General features: G+C 45.0%; 1 protein-coding gene across 1 annotated transcript in view; it reads right to left on the bottom strand.

The window, feature by feature from the left end:
* Positions 1 to 17,810, bottom strand: part of LOC128046576 (GTPase IMAP family member 8-like) — an 85,924-nt gene that overhangs the window by 51,191 nt on the left and 16,923 nt on the right. Inside the window, exon 3 of the mRNA XM_052638707.1 lies at positions 5,549 to 5,558. Within this exon, the coding sequence (XP_052494667.1) occupies positions 5,549 to 5,558 (10 nt within the window). The remainder of the gene's footprint in view (positions 1 to 5,548; positions 5,559 to 17,810) is intronic.

Raw genomic sequence — 17,810 nt, 5'->3', positions numbered from 1 at the left:
AATGCAGGAGACCCAGGTTGAGAAGATCCCCTGGAGAAGGAAATGGCTACCCACTACAGTATTCTGGCCTGGAGAATTCCATGGACTGTATAGTCCATGGGTTCACAAAGACTCGGATACAACCGAGGGACTTTCACTTTCACAATAACTAATCATGAAACTGAATGTGTTATTCAGACCAAGAAACAAAGTCCAGGACCAGATGGCTTCACAAGTGAATTCTACCAAACATTTATGAAAATGTTAACAGCTATCTTTCTCAAATGATTTTAAAAAATTGCAGAGGAAGAAATACTTCTGAACTCATTGTATGAGGCCAGCATCACTCTGATATCAAAATCAGAAAAGATAACACACAAAAAGAAAAGTATAGGCCAATATCACTGATGACTATATATGCAAATGTCCTCAACAAAATATTAACAAACCACACTGGGCTTTCACTCTAGAGTCACCTTCTGCACCTCTCAGATGGTGCCTGCATGCCACTCCCCTGCCCTGCCTGGCTGGGCCCTCCTCTTCCAGGGACCAGGCAATGGGTGGGCAAGGGGTTGATGGATTAAAGGAATGCTGGCCTGGAGGTGGGCTGCCTCCACCCACAGCACCTTATCCCCTCAGTCCCACCATGGTGGAATATGCGCCTTGAAGGCAGGTTGTGTGTGGGTGGCCCAGAATCAAGCGGTTGGGAAAAGTTTCTTGACCCAGAAATCACAGAGAGCTATTCCAAAGTAGAAGGAATGCACTCAAACTAGCTTGGCCTGAAGGTAGAAAGTGAGAAGAGAGTCCTTCACCAGTTGCACTGAGAAATGTAGAGCTCCTGTGTGAATTCGCCAATCTGATTTCTTGCTCAGGGAGGCTGGAACATCTATCTCCAGAAATGTCTTTGAAAAACAAAAACCAAGATAACCTTTCATCTGAGGACTCTGTTAAAGGAAATAACCAATGGAGGTCTCCATGTAAGTTCCCCCTGGAGCATGAAGAGGAATCACGTAAGAACTTTCAGCCAGTTGAGACCAATGATCATAGCAGACCTCACCCTAGGGCCCACTTGGAGCCTTAAGAGAAACCAGATACTAACTTCAGGCAATTTGCCACAAAACCTACAGTTTCCAGTGCAATCCAACCAAACCCCAAAATATCATTTTTGGTTTCCTTCCTGTTTTGCAGTGGCTCCCAAAATGCAATCTGAAGGAAAACATTTTAGGGGATGTGCTGTCTGCCTTGACTGTGGGCATCTTGTTGGTGCCCCAGCCCACTGCTTATTCTCTCTCGCCTGGCTAGGAACATATCGATGGTCTACACACAGCTTTTGTTGGCTTCGTTTACTTCCTATTGGGGACCTCCATCACATCTCTATGGGCATTTTGGAGTGTTGTGCCTTATGATCAGTCAGCTGTAGTTGACTGAGAACTGTACGGAGCTGTCTATGATGCTGCCCATGTTGCGCCTTCTTTGGGAATGGTTTCAGATGGGAGCACATTATTAAGCCAGACATCAGGCAAGATATGTAACACAAGTAGCTATGACATTATAGTTGACAGTACGGTAACCTTTAAGGTTGGAGTGTATCAGGCAGCCATGGGCTGTATCAAGCGGGCTTTGTTTCAGTCTATCCTCAGGTGCCTTGCTGAGGGGATTTGTCACCTGTGCCTCCTTCACAGCTGTTACATCTCAGGCCAAGTATCTCCCTGGACTCAGACTCCCTTGAAGTAATGGCGGGGATCATTCATTACTGAAAGTGAAAGTGCCAGAAGCTCAGTCATGTCCGACTCTTTGTGACCCCATGGACTGTAGCCCACCATGCTTCTCTATCCATGAGACTTCTTCAGGCAAGAATACTGGAGTGGGTTGCCATGCCCTCCTCCAGGGGATCTTCCTGACCCAGGGATACAGCCCATGTCTCTTAAGTCTCCTGCATTGGCAGGCGCATTCTTTACCACTAGTGCCACCTGGAAAGCCAGATCTCTGGAGAGCCCTATGTAAATTTAAGAATCTGCCCAAGATGTGGGGCTTTCCTGGAAGCTCAGCTGGTAAAGGATCCGCCTGTGATGCAGGAGACTCCTGTGCGATCCCTGGTTTGGAAGATCCCCTGGAGAAGGGAACGGCTACCCACTCTAGTATCCTGGCCTAGAGAATTCCATGGATGATGTGGAGAATTAGCTGAATGGATACAGTTATCTCATTTGGTACTGTGCTGTCCTCTGAACTGAGTACTGAAATAGGCCTGCTTATTGGGGTTGGTTTTTCTATGTTTTGGCTCATCCTCTACACTCAGAAGTAAAGAATTCATTGCTTGGCCCAATAAAAGGGCCTGAAATCTTTGAATCCATGTCTGCCTACAAGACCTATCAGGCTAAGTCAGCCATCAAGGTTGTCCACTTTGATTCTGCTTTCTACTACATGAACAGAGAATATTTTAAATCTTCTTTATAAACCTCCCCATTCCCCAATCCAGTCTTAGTAACTTCAGTTCAGTTCAGTCGCTCAGTCACGTCCTACTCTTTGCAACCCCATGGACTGCAGCTCGCCAGGCCTCCCTGTCCATCACCAAATCACAGAGCTTGCTGAAACTCATGTCCGTTGAGCTGGTGATGCCATCCAATCATTTCATAGGCAGCTCAGAAGAAGGTAGCAGAGAAAAAGATCAAAAGGGAAATAGCCGCTCTCACTGGAATCCAGGATGAAGTTTCAGTGCGACTTTCCCATGATTCCTTAGAGTTCCACACCATCGTGACTGACTGCTGTGCAGCACAGCTTTTAGATCCAGCAGGGATCCACATGATGAAAGAAGTTCTCAGGGTTCATGAGGCCATTGGCATCCAGGTTCTGCTGGCTAAGTGCAATCCCTCTGTGAGGGACTCCCTGGCCCAGGGAGAGTACTGGAGAAATGAAGAGGAAAATCTCTTTTACAGTGTATGTGAAGAATGACTTTTGCAGAAGACTCTCAAAATTTGAAAGATGTGTATGTTCCTAATGGTCTGAGCTTTTCCAGTGATTGAGAGTAGATGGAAGGGAGGAGTACTGTCTAGCCAGTTGTTTAAAATTTCAGGTGTGCAGCATTTTGTACCGTGGACCTGGAAATTGTCACACGCCCCTGCCCCCCGGGAGATTTTGGCCTTTTGGCTGGACAGAACTGTTCCTTTGAAGCTGATGGCCATCGTCAGTACATAAATGCAGCAGAGCTTTTAGTTAGGCAGATTCAAAAAGAAGAAACTACCGAGGTTTTCAGCTTTCTTGCACATATGGAATTAAATGAGTATCTGTTGAATGGAACTGTAGTTCAGTTCAGTGGCTCAGTCGTGTCTGACTCTTTGCCACCCCATGAACTGCAGCATGCCAGCCTCCCTGTCCATCACCAACTCCTGGAGTTCATTCAAACTCACGTCCATCAAGTCGGTGATGCCATCCAGCCATCTCATCCTCTGTCATCCCCTTTTCCTCCTGCCCCCAAATCCCTCCCAGCATCAGAGTCTTTTCCAATGAGTCAACTCTTCGCATGACCGAAGTACTGGAGTTTTAGCTTTAGCATCATTCCTTCCATAGAACATCTAGGACTGATCTCCTTTAGAATGGACTGGTTGGATCTCGTTGCAGTCCAAGGGACTCTTAAGAGTCTTCTCCAACTGTAGAGTTGTTCCCAAATTTAATGACCATCTTGTTTTAGGAGATAAGCATCTGGACTCTTCCTTCCTCGGGAGGTGAAGGGGTAGAGATGGCATTTACATGAGAAGTACTGGAGCCTGTCCCAGGGCTCCCTAGAGAGGGAGTAGAAAGGAAATAGGGAAAGAATACTGTGTCTGCTCCTGTAAGAGCAGGTCAAGAGGCTTCCAGAGTGCAGGTTAGTAATTAGACAAGCTTGTGGGAGAAGGCAATGGCACTCTTGTCTGGAAAATCCCACGGACGGAGGAGCCTGGTGGGTTGCAGTCTATGGGGTCGCTAACAGTCGGATACAACTGAGCGACTTCACTTTCACTTTTCACTTTCATCCATTGGTGAAGGAAATGGTAACCCACTCCAGTATTCTTGCCTGGAGAATCCCAGGGACAGGGGAGCCTGATGGGCTGCCATCTATGGGGTTGCACAGAGTCAGACATGACTGAAACGACTTAGCAGTAGCAGTGGTCACTTTGGGCTTCCCTAGTCCTTGTCTTCCCTGCCCACCCCACCCCTCCTCCCCACCCCCAGAGGGCACTCAGGTCTCTGACAATTCCTTTCAGACAAAGTCTTACCAAGAGTCTAATGGCTAAGCAGGTTTGCAAAATCCTACCAGCCAGCCCCACTTTATACAGAACACTCTTGATGATATATTTGATGCTTTTAGTCAGGCTTTTTGTTTAGGGTAAGTAGGTAAGAAAAGAACTCCTCAAAATCAGCCAGCACAATGAGAATCCTCCCTGTCTCTTCTGTGATCCCTACCTGTCCCTGTTTCTGAGGACTTCTTCCCATTAAGTGCCATGTGCTTCCCATGGAATCTGTCCTAAACTGCTCTATCTGATGAGCAGTGAGTAACAAGTTGGCCAGGCAAAAGGAAAAATGGTGGCTGGGTAATTTTGTGTAGCCTTTACTTTTTTTTTTTTGGCTGCACTCGGTCTTTGCTGCTGCACCTGGGCTTTTCTCTAGTTGCAGAGACTGGGGCTAATCTCCAGTTGCAGGGAGTGTGGGTTTCTCTTGCTGGGAAGCATGGGCTCTAGGGCACGTGGGCTTCAGTAGTTGTGACACGTGGGCTCTAGAGCACAAGCTCAGTACTTGTGGCACACAGGCTTAGTTGCTCTGCAGTATGTGAGATCCTCCCAGACTAGGGATAGAACCTGTGTCTCTTGCATTGGCAGGAGGATTCTTTACCGCTGAGCCACCAGGGAAGCCCATAGGTAGCCTTTTAAATGAGCCTGAAGCAAATTGTTCAGGATAGATTGCAAAAAAGCATGATTGACAGCTTCCCTCAAGAATTTATTTATTTAGCAGTGAATTGTTTTTTCCTTCCCATGATATTTTAGCAAGGATCAACTGGAAATTGACAGTCTTTTGCATATTGAGAAGCTGCTGGTCATCTTTATTTACTCTGCAAGAAAAATTTATTGTAACCGATGGAAAAAAATGCACATAAGTGATAATCTGCTTCCCAAAGAATATCAATATTTAGTCTGTAGATGTTTTTAGTGAAAATAGAGTGAAAGCTTACTGCCATGCACCCTGTTGATGTACAAAGAATACTGATGACAGTGACAGCTTTTAATTCTGTGAAACAAGGTGAAAATGAAAGTCACTTAGTCATGTCCAACTTTTTGCGACAGGAATTCTCCAGGCAATAACACTGGTGTGAGTTGCCATGCCCTTCTCTAGGATGTTTTCCCAACCTAGGGATTGAACTCAAGTCTCCTGTATTGCAGGCTCTTTGGATCATCTAAACCTATTATGTAAGAGGATTTAGAAGCATCACGTTCATACAACCCAGATTCTGTGGGTGGATTATTTATGATAGCTGATCACAGGTTGTGGCATAGCAATATTTCCTTTTCAAAAGCAAGTACGTCCAACATTGAAAGCTTACAGTTCTGTATCTGGACTTTCGTGGGTGAAGAAAATAAACAGATTTTCCAAAGCTAGGACTAGGAGACTAGTTTATGCGAAAATGAATAGCACACTATTTTAAACAAATGAGATAAAAATAGAAAAAATGCAACATCATTTTTAACCCACTCCTGCATTCTAAAATGACTACTGCTTTTTCCAATAGTCATGTATGGATGTGAGAGTTGGACCATATAGAAGGCTGAGTGCCAAAGAACTGATGTTTTCGAACTGTGGTGTTACAGAAGACTCTTGAGAGTTCCTTGGACTGCAAGGAGATCAAACAAGTCAATCCTAAAGGAAATCAATTCTGAATAGTCATGAGAGGGACTGATACTGAGGCTGAAGTTCCAATACTTTGGCCACCTGATGCAAAGAGCTATCTCATTGAGAAGACCCTGATGCTGGGAAAGATTGAAAGCAGGAGGAGAAGGGGAAGAGGATGAGATGGTTGAGGGTATCACCAACTCGATGGACACGAGTTTGAGCAAGCTCCGGGAGTTGGTGATGGACAGGGAAGCCTGGCGAGCTGCAGTCCATGGGGTTGCAAAGGGTCAGGCAGCACTTAGTGACTGAACAACAACAACATTCTAAAACGTTAAAGTATTTAGGAAAAGCAAAACTGATGAGTAGAGCAGCTATTAGAGGGGGAGACTTAAAAACTGTTTTTATATTTTGTTTTGGAGTATAGCTGATTAAGGAGTGGCACACTTTAAAAATATCTTTTTTGTTGGCTCCATAAATTGCAAGTGTTGCTTTTCTTTGTGGAAAGCTCTGCCCATCATGAAAAATGCCTTTCTGCTATTAAAACAAAGCATGAGCTAGATTTCTGTTTTGAGGTGATTGACATCATGATTACATGTCATAGGGTCCTGAGTGTTGTCATCGTTTTAGAGCTTAAGTCTAGAAATTCAGAAATGTTAGCTGCTGTTTGTATTTGCTTTTTTTCATAGTTTGTAGCCAATATTTGCTTTTTCTCTTCAGTCTTATGAATAGTAAAATTTTAAAAATTAGCAAACCAAATCAAATAATACATTAAAAGTGTCATATACCGGGATCAAGTGGAATTTATCCTAGGGATATTAGGATTTTTCGATTTCTGCAAACCAATCAGTGTGATATACCATGTTAACAAATTGAAGAATAAAAAAAATCCAATTATCTCAATGGATGTAGGGAAAGTTTTTGATAAAATTCAGCATCCATTTATAATTTAAAAATCTCCAGGAATTGGACATAAAGGGAACATCAGTACAGTTCAGTTCAGTCACTCAATCGTGTCCGACTCTTTGCCATCCCATGAACTGCAGCATGCCAGGCCTCCCTGCCCAGCACCAACTCCCAGAGTTCACCCAAACCCATGTCCATTGAGTCGGTGATGCCATCCAACCATCTCATCCTCTGTCGCCCCCCTCTCCTCCCACCTTCAATCTTTCCCAGCATCAGGGTCTTTTCAAATGAGTCAGCTCTTTGCATCAGGTGGCCAAAACATTGGAGTTTCAGTTTCAACATCAGTCCTTCCAATGAATATTCAGGACTGATTTCCTTAAGATGGACTGGTTGGATCTCCTTGCAGTCCAAGGGACCCTCAAGAGTCTTTTGCAACACCACAGTTCAAAAGCATCAATTCTTTGGCGCTCAGCCTTCTTCACAGTCCAACTCTCACATCCATGCGTGACCTCTGGAAAAACCATAGCTTTGACTAGACGAACCTTAGTCGGCAAAGTAATGTCTCTGCTTTTGAATATGCTATCTAGGTTGCTCATAACTTTTCTTCCAAGGAGTAAGCTTCTTTTAATTTCATGGCTGCAGTCACCATCTGCAGAGATTTTGGAGCCCCCCAAAATAAAGTCTGACACTGTTTCTACTGTTTCCCCATCTATTTCCCATGAAGTGATGGGACCGGATGCCATGATCTTCATTTTCTGAATGTTGAGCTTTAAGCCAACTTTTTTACTCTCCTCTTTCACTTTCATCAAGAGGCTTTTGAGTTCCTCTTCACTTTCTGCCATAAGGGTGGTGTCATCTGCATATCTGAGGTTATTGATATTTCTCCCGGCAATCTTGATTCCAACTTGTGTTTTTTTCCAGTCCAGCGTTTCTCATGATGTCCTCTGCATAGAAGTTAAATAAGCAGGGTGACAATATACAGCCTTGTCGTACTCCTTTTCCTATTTGGAACCAGTCTGTTGTTCCATGTCCAGTTCTAACTGTTGCTTCCTGACCTGCATACAGATTTCTCAAGAGGCAGGTCAGGTGGTCTGGTATTCCCATCTCTCTCAGAATTTTCCACAGTTGATTGTGATCCACACAGTCAAAGGCTTTGGCATAATCAATAAAGCAGAAATAGTTGTTTTTCTGGAACTCTCTTGCTTTTTCCATGATCCAGCGGATGTTGGCAATTTGATCTCTGGTTCCTCTGCCTTTTCTAAAACCAGCTTGAACATCAGGAAGTTCACGGTTCACATGTTGTTGAAGCCTGGCTTGGAGAATTTTGAGCATTACTTTACTAGCATGTGAGATGAGTGCAATTGTGTGGTAGTTTGAGCATTCTTTGGCATTGCCTTTCTTTGGAATTGGAATGAAAACTGACCTTTTCCAGTCTAGTGGCCACTGCTGAATTTTCCAAATTTGGTGGCATATTGAGTGCAGCATTTTCACAGTGTCATCTTTCAGGATTTGAAACAGCTCAACTGGAATTCCATCACCTCCACTAGCTTTGTTCATAGTGATGCTTTCTAAGGCCCACTTGACTTCACATTCCAGGATGTCTGGCTCTAGATGAGTGATCACACCATCGTGATTATCTGGGTCATGATCTTTTTTGTACAGTTCTTCTGTGTATTCTTGCCACCTCTTCTTAATATCTTCTGCTTCTGTTAGGTCCACACCATTTCTGTCCTTTATTGTGCCCATCTTTGTATGAAATGTTCCCTCAGTATCTCTCATTTTCTTGAAGAGATCTCTAGTCTTTCCCATTCTGTTGTTTTCCTCTATTTCTTTGCATTGATCGCTGAGGAATTCTTTCTTATCTCTTCTTGCTATCCTTTGGAACTTTGCATTCAGATGCTTATATCTTTCCTTTTCTCCTTTGCTTTTTACTTTTCTTCTTTTCATAGCTATTTGTAAGGCCTCCCCCAGACAAGCAAATCCTAAATGAAACTCTGACCAAATTAACAATCAAACTCCATCAAGATTGGATTAAACTCCTCCCTTTAGACCTCTTAAAGGTCTGGGCCTTACCAAGAAACCCTCTAAATATCAGTCCATTCGAGGCCATGTATTGGTGGCCCATAGTACCTTTAAGACCCTCCCCTCCCAGGACAGTCCCAAACTGCCATCCCACCTTCCTTTTCCCTTACTTGCCCAGATACACAATGCCCTTTGGCAACATATAGATAACCGCGACCACTCTCCAATCTTCCATACGCATCCCTCCAAATAAGAGACAAATTCTCTATGACAGTTCAGTCCCACTCAGATCTAACCCCTAAATGGCAAGGACGCTACAAGGTATTCTGCTGGCCCCTACCGCTGCAAAATTAAAAGAATACCTGTGGTGGATTCATGTTGATGTATGGCAAAACCAATACAATATTGTAAAGTAATTAATCTCCAGTTAAAATAAATAAATTTATATTTAAAATAAAAAAGAAACCACCCCTTGGGAGCACATCACTCAGCTTAAAAAGGTTATGCAGCCCAATGATGAGAATGCTTACCAGACTAATACTTATCAAGTTTCTCACACAGACCCTACAACTCTAAAGTTCTCATGGCTTCCACCAGCCCCAACTGGTGATGGATGAGCCTGTTGATTTCACGGTTACAATTATTTCTGGAACAACTCCCGGCAGATATCTGGGTCTCGAGTCATCAAGGATCCACATTTGAACACGTTGAAGATTATATCTTCACCCTGTGGCTGCAGGGAACCATTTATAACTTTTACCCTTCTGAAATCCAATTTTTATCCATAGTCAGTTCAGCTCAGTTAAGCTTTTTCACTCTCCTCGTTCATGTTCATCAAGAGGCTCTTTTGTTCTTCATTTTCTGCCATAAGTGTGGTGTCACCTGCATATCTGAGGTTATTGATATTTCTCCCGGCAATTCTGATTCCAGCTTGTGCTTCTTCCAGCCCAGCATTTCTCATGATGTACTCTGCATAGAAGTTAAATAAGCAGGGTGACAATATACAGCTTGACGTACTCCTTTTCTTATTTGGAACCAGTCTGTTGTTCCATGTCCAGTTCTAACTGTTGCTTCCTGACCTGCACACAGGTGTCTCAAGAGGCAAGTCAGGTGGTCTGGTATTCCCATCCCTTTCAGAATTTTCCACAGTTTATTGTGATCCACACAGTCAAAGGCTTTGGCATAGTCAATAAAGCAGAAATAGATGTTTTTCTGGAACTCTTGCTTTTTCCATGATCCAGCAGATGTTGGCAATTTGATCTCTGGTTCCTCTGCCTTTTGTAAACCACCTTGAACGTCTGGAAGTTCACGTATTGCTGAAGCCTGGCTTGGAGAATTTTGAGCGTTACTTTGCTAGGGTGTGAGGTGAGTGCCATTGTGCATAGTAGTCTATCTTATATTCACTTACCCAAATGCTGGTTGGCATCTTCTTATCTTTTTCCTTTCTTCTGCCCCAAGAACTCTTTCAAAACCCTGACCACAACTATCTACTCCGGACCCTTACTGTAACCCATACTTTCAATGCTGCTAACCCATGATTGGCTAAAGACTGCTGGATATGTCTATCCATAACTCCTCTGGGAGATTCAGCCCTCCCCATATCCATCCTCGATTGGACACTGGTAACATATCCTTACAATACTCATATCGTGGGGAGCCTTTATTCATCTCATATCTTAAACACCTTCACACGAGTGATCAAATCTGGAATTCGGACAAAGTCTTAGAATCTTTACTCACTGACCTTCCCTCCTACAACAGTAAATCTCCTATGAAGCCCTATCACCTAGAAAGTAAGACTATTACAACCAGCTCTTTTTGCATATTTAGAAATTCCCAAAAGAGTTCATATGACCAATCCCTGGGCATAATCCCTAAACCCATGTGTGACCATACCTCCACTTTACTCTTTGCCACTGGAAAGGCTGTATATATTTCTGGTCCTACAGGACAATCTTTAAACTTTATAGGACGATTTCCCTCAGCATAGTCCTCCACTTCTCCCATCGTTGGGGCCACCTTAGCAGGGGCCCTGACCATTCTTGAACGAAAGATCAAACCCCCTCTCCGTCGACTCCTCTTCGCCATCGACTTCAGCTGTTGTGTTGAGACACCTGGCCTGTTTTTCTTGTGTGCGGCATCTACATATCTCTGTTTACCTACTGATTGGACTGGAACCTGCACCCTGATATATTCCAGTCCTAACATTTTTATAGCCCCCAGTGATCAACCCCTACCTATTCCTTTCATTCACAAGCAAATGAAACAAGCCATTCATTTCATTCCCCTTTTAGTGGGACTAGGAATAGCAGCTGGAAATGGAACAGGAATGGCCAGCCTAACCACCTCCATCCAAAACTACAGGCACTATCTAACGATCTATCAGACAGCCTCCAGGAAATGTCCCAAGGTCTAATAACTATTCAAAATCAACTTGATTCCTTGGCGGCTCTAGTGTTACAAAATAGAAGGGGATTCGAGCTGCTAACTGTAGAAAAGGGGAGGGGGGTTGTGCCTTTTTCTGGATGAATCCTGCTGCTTCTATGCCAACCAGTTGGGTGTTGTCCAGGAAGCTGCAAAAAACCTTACAGATTGAGCCTATCAAATTGGCCAGAAATTAAGCAACTCCTGGCAGTCATGGTTGACAGACTGGAACTGGATGCCTTGGGCTTTGCCCCTTCTCGGACCATTCATATTCATTATCCTCCTATTCATATTTGGACCTTGTTTGTTTAATCTTTTCCAGGGATTCCTCCAGGACTGAATTTGAGCCATTTCTCGACATCAAGTCAGCACTGTTCTTCTGCTCAAGACCCTGGCAGCTAGGATGGAAAATCAACATTTCGGACCTTAGACTTCCTTCCTCCCAGACCACAAGCCCCCGCCCCTCATTTACCAGCACAAAGAAGCCAAAACATTGACAACGCCCATCTCTCTTTCTCTTTCTATATATTTTTAGGGCCAGGAATGAAGGAAAGCTACCTGGCTCAAAATAGCCTGGAGTTAAAACTCCCCTCTAGGTCCTCCCCACCATTTTATACAGAATAAAGAACTTTCTACCTGAAGAAAGGAATGAACATGAAGCTTGGTTACGTTCAGTTCCCAGCCGATCCCAGTCTCCGGCCCGTCTCAGGAATTCCTTGCCCCAGTGGTTGAAAGTGAACTAATCAAAAGTAATCTTGAGGAAAAACAGACCCCCTCAAAACAATATATCTCTGCATACATATGTTTTTCATATATACCGCTCTCTTCTTGACTTAGTGCAGCAGTTCCGTGGTCTGACTGCTGCCCCTTCTCGCCTTATTAAAGGTGATCTGTTTCTGTAGAGTATTGGTCTCATTCTTTCTCCGAACCTTGCCTTCTCTAGTTCCTTTACCTTACGATGACTACATCAAAAAGTCAAGAAACAACAAGTGTTGTGAGGATGTGGAGAAAAGGGAACCTCATGCACTATTGATAGTGTTAGGTAGTTAGAACAGGAAACAGGTGTCCAAAATGGCAGTGGCTAAAAGACAAGGAAGGGAAAAGCCCGTGAAAATAGAACAAAGCAAGTTCAAAGGAAGGTCCGAGGACCTGAGTGAGGACCTCAGGTAGTACAAACAGCACTCCTGGCTAGCCCAGTTTACATAGGGCAGGCCCATGGGCAGGAAAAATCATAAAAAGAGGAGCCAAAGGAGGAGCCAAAAGCCTCTCTCACTCTCTCTCTCTGTATCTTTCTCTCGGCACTGGTTCACGTCTCTGGGCCCGCATGCCCTCACACCTGGAGGATGGATTCTCCTGCTATTTTCTAAATAAAATAGAGGTGTAACACAGAGCTGTAAAACTGATTTGTCTAAGAGCTATAACACGGTCTGTTCGAGACCTTAGAGCTGTGACACGCCAAGGACTTTAATGTCCGTCACTTCAAATCATTGTTGTGATGAGAGAGAACTGAGGAGCACACACTCGCCTGACATCTATGGTGCTGTGACTCGGATTTTACCTGGCTGAAAGAACCTCCACGTGGCCCTCGCAAGGTGGAGGCCAACTACAGCAGGAGCCCAACTCAGCAAAAGCTCCCACAGTAGAAGCAGAACAAGAAGAAACCTCAGCTCAAGGAAACTGACAAGAGGCCCATCGTGCTGGAAACTGGGACAGCGAAAAATGAACTCAGCAGAAAGCTCACGCAGCTCAGTCTCAGACTCCAGAAGACCTCCGGTTAGGGTAGGAGGTCCTCGCTCCTATGGCTGTAGGGACAGATGCCTAACGAAATCTCAGTTCCTTTACAATCTCTCATTCCTTGTTTCCTCAAACCCCCCATGAACAGAAGGGCAGAGTGGGCACCGTTGAGGGACTCTTGAGAGGCTAGTCTTTGATATGTCCCAAAGGCACTATCTGCTGAGCCCCAGTAGCTGTTACCCAAGCCGGTGGGGGTTCAGCTGTCCTTACTCTTCTTTGTGCCAAGGATCAGGCCAATGAAAACTGTGAGCACCGGTCAGATTTTGGATATTTAGCAGATTTTTAGCAGATATTTAGCAGATTTTCCGGCAGGCTATGAAGGGGATTCCTTGGCACGTTTTCCCCACTGCTTTTTCCTTCTTTCCTTCATATCTCTCCTCGAGCCCAGCCAAAACCCAGGATGCCTGGCTTCAGGACCTAATGAAGCGCAGGCTCTGATGTCTCATTGCAAAAATTCAGTGAGAGACAAAGCGATAAGTAAGAGGTGAATTTGTTAGGATTCAGAGAGAAGTGCACTCTTTAGGGTGTGGGCCATTGCTAAAGACAAGGGCTTGGGCCATGGAATGCTGCCTGTCTAGGTTTTGCTAGCCAAAATGAATTCATATGCTGATGAGGGGGAGGATCAGCCCAACCATTGGGGAATCACCCACTCCTCCATCTTTTGATGGTGCCTTAGAGCTGTCCTGCCACCTCTGGGTGTGTCTTTGGCTTACAGATTGGAGATTAAGGTTTACTTGAATTTGACTTGTCATCTTGGACACAACTGATTTCAATCGGTGTACGTTATGCCCTTGAGCTATGTGATTCTTTCAAAGGTTGTGCCCTGCCCCCTTCCCTCCTGTTTCATTCTCTTTTCCTGAGCCCCGTCCAGGCCCACAATGTCACCTCTACAATCTTCTGGAGGGACAACCAGAAAATAGCTGGCCCTTGGGAGGGAAATACTGTATAATATCCAATCCATCTAGATATTCAGGCCTTCATCTTCCATGTTTCCTACAACGTATGCAACATCAGCATCTCTCAGTGAACCCCATAGAGTGGGAGACAGGCACACAGTACCTGCTAGAAGTCCATCAGTTGGCATCCCTTCAAAGGCAATTGGACTTCCAGGGATAATGTTTGCCACTTTGGGAGTTAGCCCTGCAGGCTGTTTGGGCTCAAACCTTTACCACCCTTCTCCTAAAGTTACAAACATATCCCTGGATCAAATCTCCACTCCAGTTTTATGGAACATTTGGTCTGTTGCCTCTTGACAAATTTGTTCTTAAGCCATTACTAACTCCTACAATCAGGACCCTGTCCCCGTGTAGGCAATGTTGCTCCACCCAGCCTATTATTAAAATACCTTAATGTCCCTAACAGGGCCAGATAACCCACTTCTTTGTCACTACTTCTGTTATTACCTAAAGTGGGTCTATGACAATGAAATGTTTACCTGTGGAGACACCCTGCTCTTAAGGAGGACTAGGGGAAGAAATCAATGACTTAAATCCCTTAGAACAGTAAGAGGACAAGGCTTGTGACTGTTTCACTGTTTCCCAGTCCCAGGGCTCAGGCTTGGATTGCTTTACATCATGATATCTCTTCCCATCTGTGGTGAACAAACTGGCAATGAGTTAAAATTACAACCCCTTAGTCTTCCCCAGCACTGGTCAGGCTGGAGAACTTGGAGATGCCCAACTCCAGTCCGGAGGTCCCAGGAGGTCAACCTGCCTTGACCTGCCTAGGGGTCTGGTCCTTGAAAGGTTGTCACACGTCAACCTGCTCGGGGATCTGCCAGTCCGGGGTCCCAGGAGGTCGTCATGCCTCGACCTACCCAGGGACCCAATTCTTGGGAGGCATTGACGCCTTGACCTGCCAGGGGATTCCATATCCAGGAGGCTGTCACCCTTCAGCCTGCCTGGGGATCTACACCCTGACCTGGGGATGCCTGGCTCTCAGGTTGCAGCAGTACTGGGTAGGATAAGCCTCAGAAAGACTCACCCCTAAGAAAGTCCACCCATGGAAATAGAAGGAAGCCTATTACTTGTTGGAGTATGCCCAGTCTCAGCAGTAACTCGGGAGCCCAATGAGAACCCCATTGCCTTTCTGGAAAGGCTAAAAGAGGCCCTCCTAAAGTTTACCAATCTGGACTTAGACTCTTATGAGGGACAGGATATATTTTTTTTAACTTTATTTTACTTTATAATACTGTATTGGTTTTGCCATACATTGACATGAATCCACCACGGGTGTACATGTGATCCCAAACATGAACCTCCCTCCCACCTCCATCCCCACAACATCCCTCCGGGTCAACCCTGTGCACCAGCCCCAAGCATGCTGTATCCTGCATCGGACATAGACTGGTGATTTGATTCTTACATGAGAGTATACATGTTTCAATGCCATTCTCCCAAATCATCCCACCCTCTCCCTCTCCCTCTGAGTCCAAAAGTCTGCTATACACATCTGTGTCTTTTTTGCTGTCTTGCATACAGGGTCATCATTGCCATCTTTCTAAATTCCATATATATGTGTTAGTATACTGTATTGGTGTTTTTCTTTCTGGCTTACTTCACTCTGTATAATCGGCTCCAGTTTCATCCATCTTATCAGAACTGATTCAAATGCATTCTTTTTAATGGCTGAGTAATACTCCATTGTGTATATGTACCACAGCTTTCTTATCCATTCATCTCCTGATGGACATCTAGGTTGTTTCCATGTCCTGGCTATTATAAACAGTGCTGCGATGAACATTGGGGTACAGGGACAGGTGATTATAAAGGACAAATTCCTGTCCCAATGTGCATCAGACATCAAAATTAAGTTACAACAGCTACAGCAGCAGGACCCTGCTTCCTCTTTAGATGAGATGGTCCAGACAGCCACCAATACCTTTTATAACAGAGAACAGGAGAAAGAGGCCAAGGCCCAGGAAAGGGAGAGAAGGAAAGAGGCAAGGCATGCCCAGATGCTGGCTACCCTCCAGGGAAGCCCGATTTCAAACCCTGAGTTCTTAAAGGACAAGGCATGAGGCAAATGCCTAATCTGTAAGCAGGTGGGGCATTGGGACAAAGAGAGTCTAAACTGTGACAAGTCTCCTAAAACGGCTTGCTACAAATGCCATCAACTGGGACATTGAGTGGCACTCTGCCCTGGGGACCCAAGAGCCTCAAGGTCAAGCACCAAGCCTTCCCTCACGATGGTTCAACAGGACTGAAGTAGTTCACCCCAGCCAGCCCACCTGTCACAGATAACCACCATGGGGATAGAGCCAAGGGCACAATTGGATGAGGCAGATAGGTCCAAGAATTTCTTGGTTGTCACAGGGGCTGCCTACTCTACCTGACTTCCTACTCTGGAGCCTTCTCCTCCCAAATCTGTACTAGTTTGGGTGCTCCAGGAAAAACAATTACAAAAAGATTCACTTGAGCACTTCTTTGTTGCTGGGATGGACAAATATTTTCCCGCCAGTTTCTGGCAGTCCCTGAGTGTCCTACTCGCTTATTGGAAAGAGATATACTCACTAAACTGGAGTGCACCCTTGTGATGGGAAGCTTTTCAGCCCCTAGAGCCCTACAGCTCCTGGTTACTACTGAAGAACCCATTACACCTTATCCAATAGAGGGGGCAAAAACTATGGGAGGACAAAATTAACCCCCACGTGTGGGACGAGGGGATTCTTGGACGAGCCCACCAAGCTGAACCGGTCACCATTGTCCTCCGAGATCCCACTCGGTTTTCTAACTGGAAACAATATACCCTCAGAAGAGAGGCTCGGGGGAGGGACTACAGCCTTTAATAAATAAATTCCTTGCTTGTGGGCTATTGGTCCCTACCAGTTCACCATGTAACAGCCCAATCCTCTCAGTAAAGAAAAAGGATGGAACCCGGCAAATGGTTCAAGATCTCTGGATCATAAATGAAGCTGTAGTCCCCTCCATCCCACAGTACCCAATCCCTATGTAATCTTGGGAGAAATCCCACCCAACGACAAGTGGTTTACAGTCTTGGATCTGAAAGATGCTTTTTTTTTTTTTTTGCATCAGTTCAGTTCAGTTCAGTCGCTCAGTTGTGTCCGACTCTTTGTGGCCCCATGAATCTCAGCACACCAGGCTTCCCTGTCCATCACCAACTCCCGGATATCACTCAGACTCACCACCATCGAGTCAGTGATGCCATCCAGCCATCTCATCCTCGGTCGTCCCCTTCTCCTCCTGCCCTCAATCCCTCCCAGCATCAGAGTCTTTTCTAATGAGTCAAATCTTCTCATGAGGTGGCCAAAGTATTGGAGCCTCAGCTTTAGCATCATTCCTTCCAAAGAAATCCCAGGGCTGATCTCCTTCAGAATGGACTGGTTGGATCTCCTTGCAGTCCAAGGGACTCTCTAGAGTCTTCTCCAACACCACAGTTCAAAGGCATCAATTCTTCAGTGCTCAGCCTTCTTCACATCCATATATTACCACAGGAAAAACCATAGCCTTGACTAGACGGACCTTAGTCGGCAAAGTAATGTCTCTGCTTTTGAATATACTATCTAGGTTGGTCATAACTTTTTTCCCAAGGACTAAGCGTCTTTTAATTTCATGGCTGCAGTCACCATCTGCAGTGATTTTGGAGCCCCAAAAATAAAGTCTGACACTGTTTCCACTGTTTCCCCATCTATTTCCCATGAAGGGATGGACCGGATGCCACGATCTTCATTTTCTGAATGTTGAGCTTTAAGCCAACTTTTTTACTCTCCTCTTTCACTTTCCTTAAGAGGCTTTTTAGTTCCTCTTCACTTCACCCCGAAGAATTGATGCTTTTGAACTGTGGTGTTGGAGAACTCTTGAGAGTCCCTTGGA

The sequence above is a fragment of the Budorcas taxicolor genome, chromosome 4, assembly GCF_023091745.1.
Source record: "Budorcas taxicolor isolate Tak-1 chromosome 4, Takin1.1, whole genome shotgun sequence".
Lineage (NCBI taxonomy): Eukaryota > Metazoa > Chordata > Mammalia > Artiodactyla > Bovidae > Budorcas > Budorcas taxicolor.
This window is presented reverse-complemented; position numbering and strand designations above follow the sequence as displayed.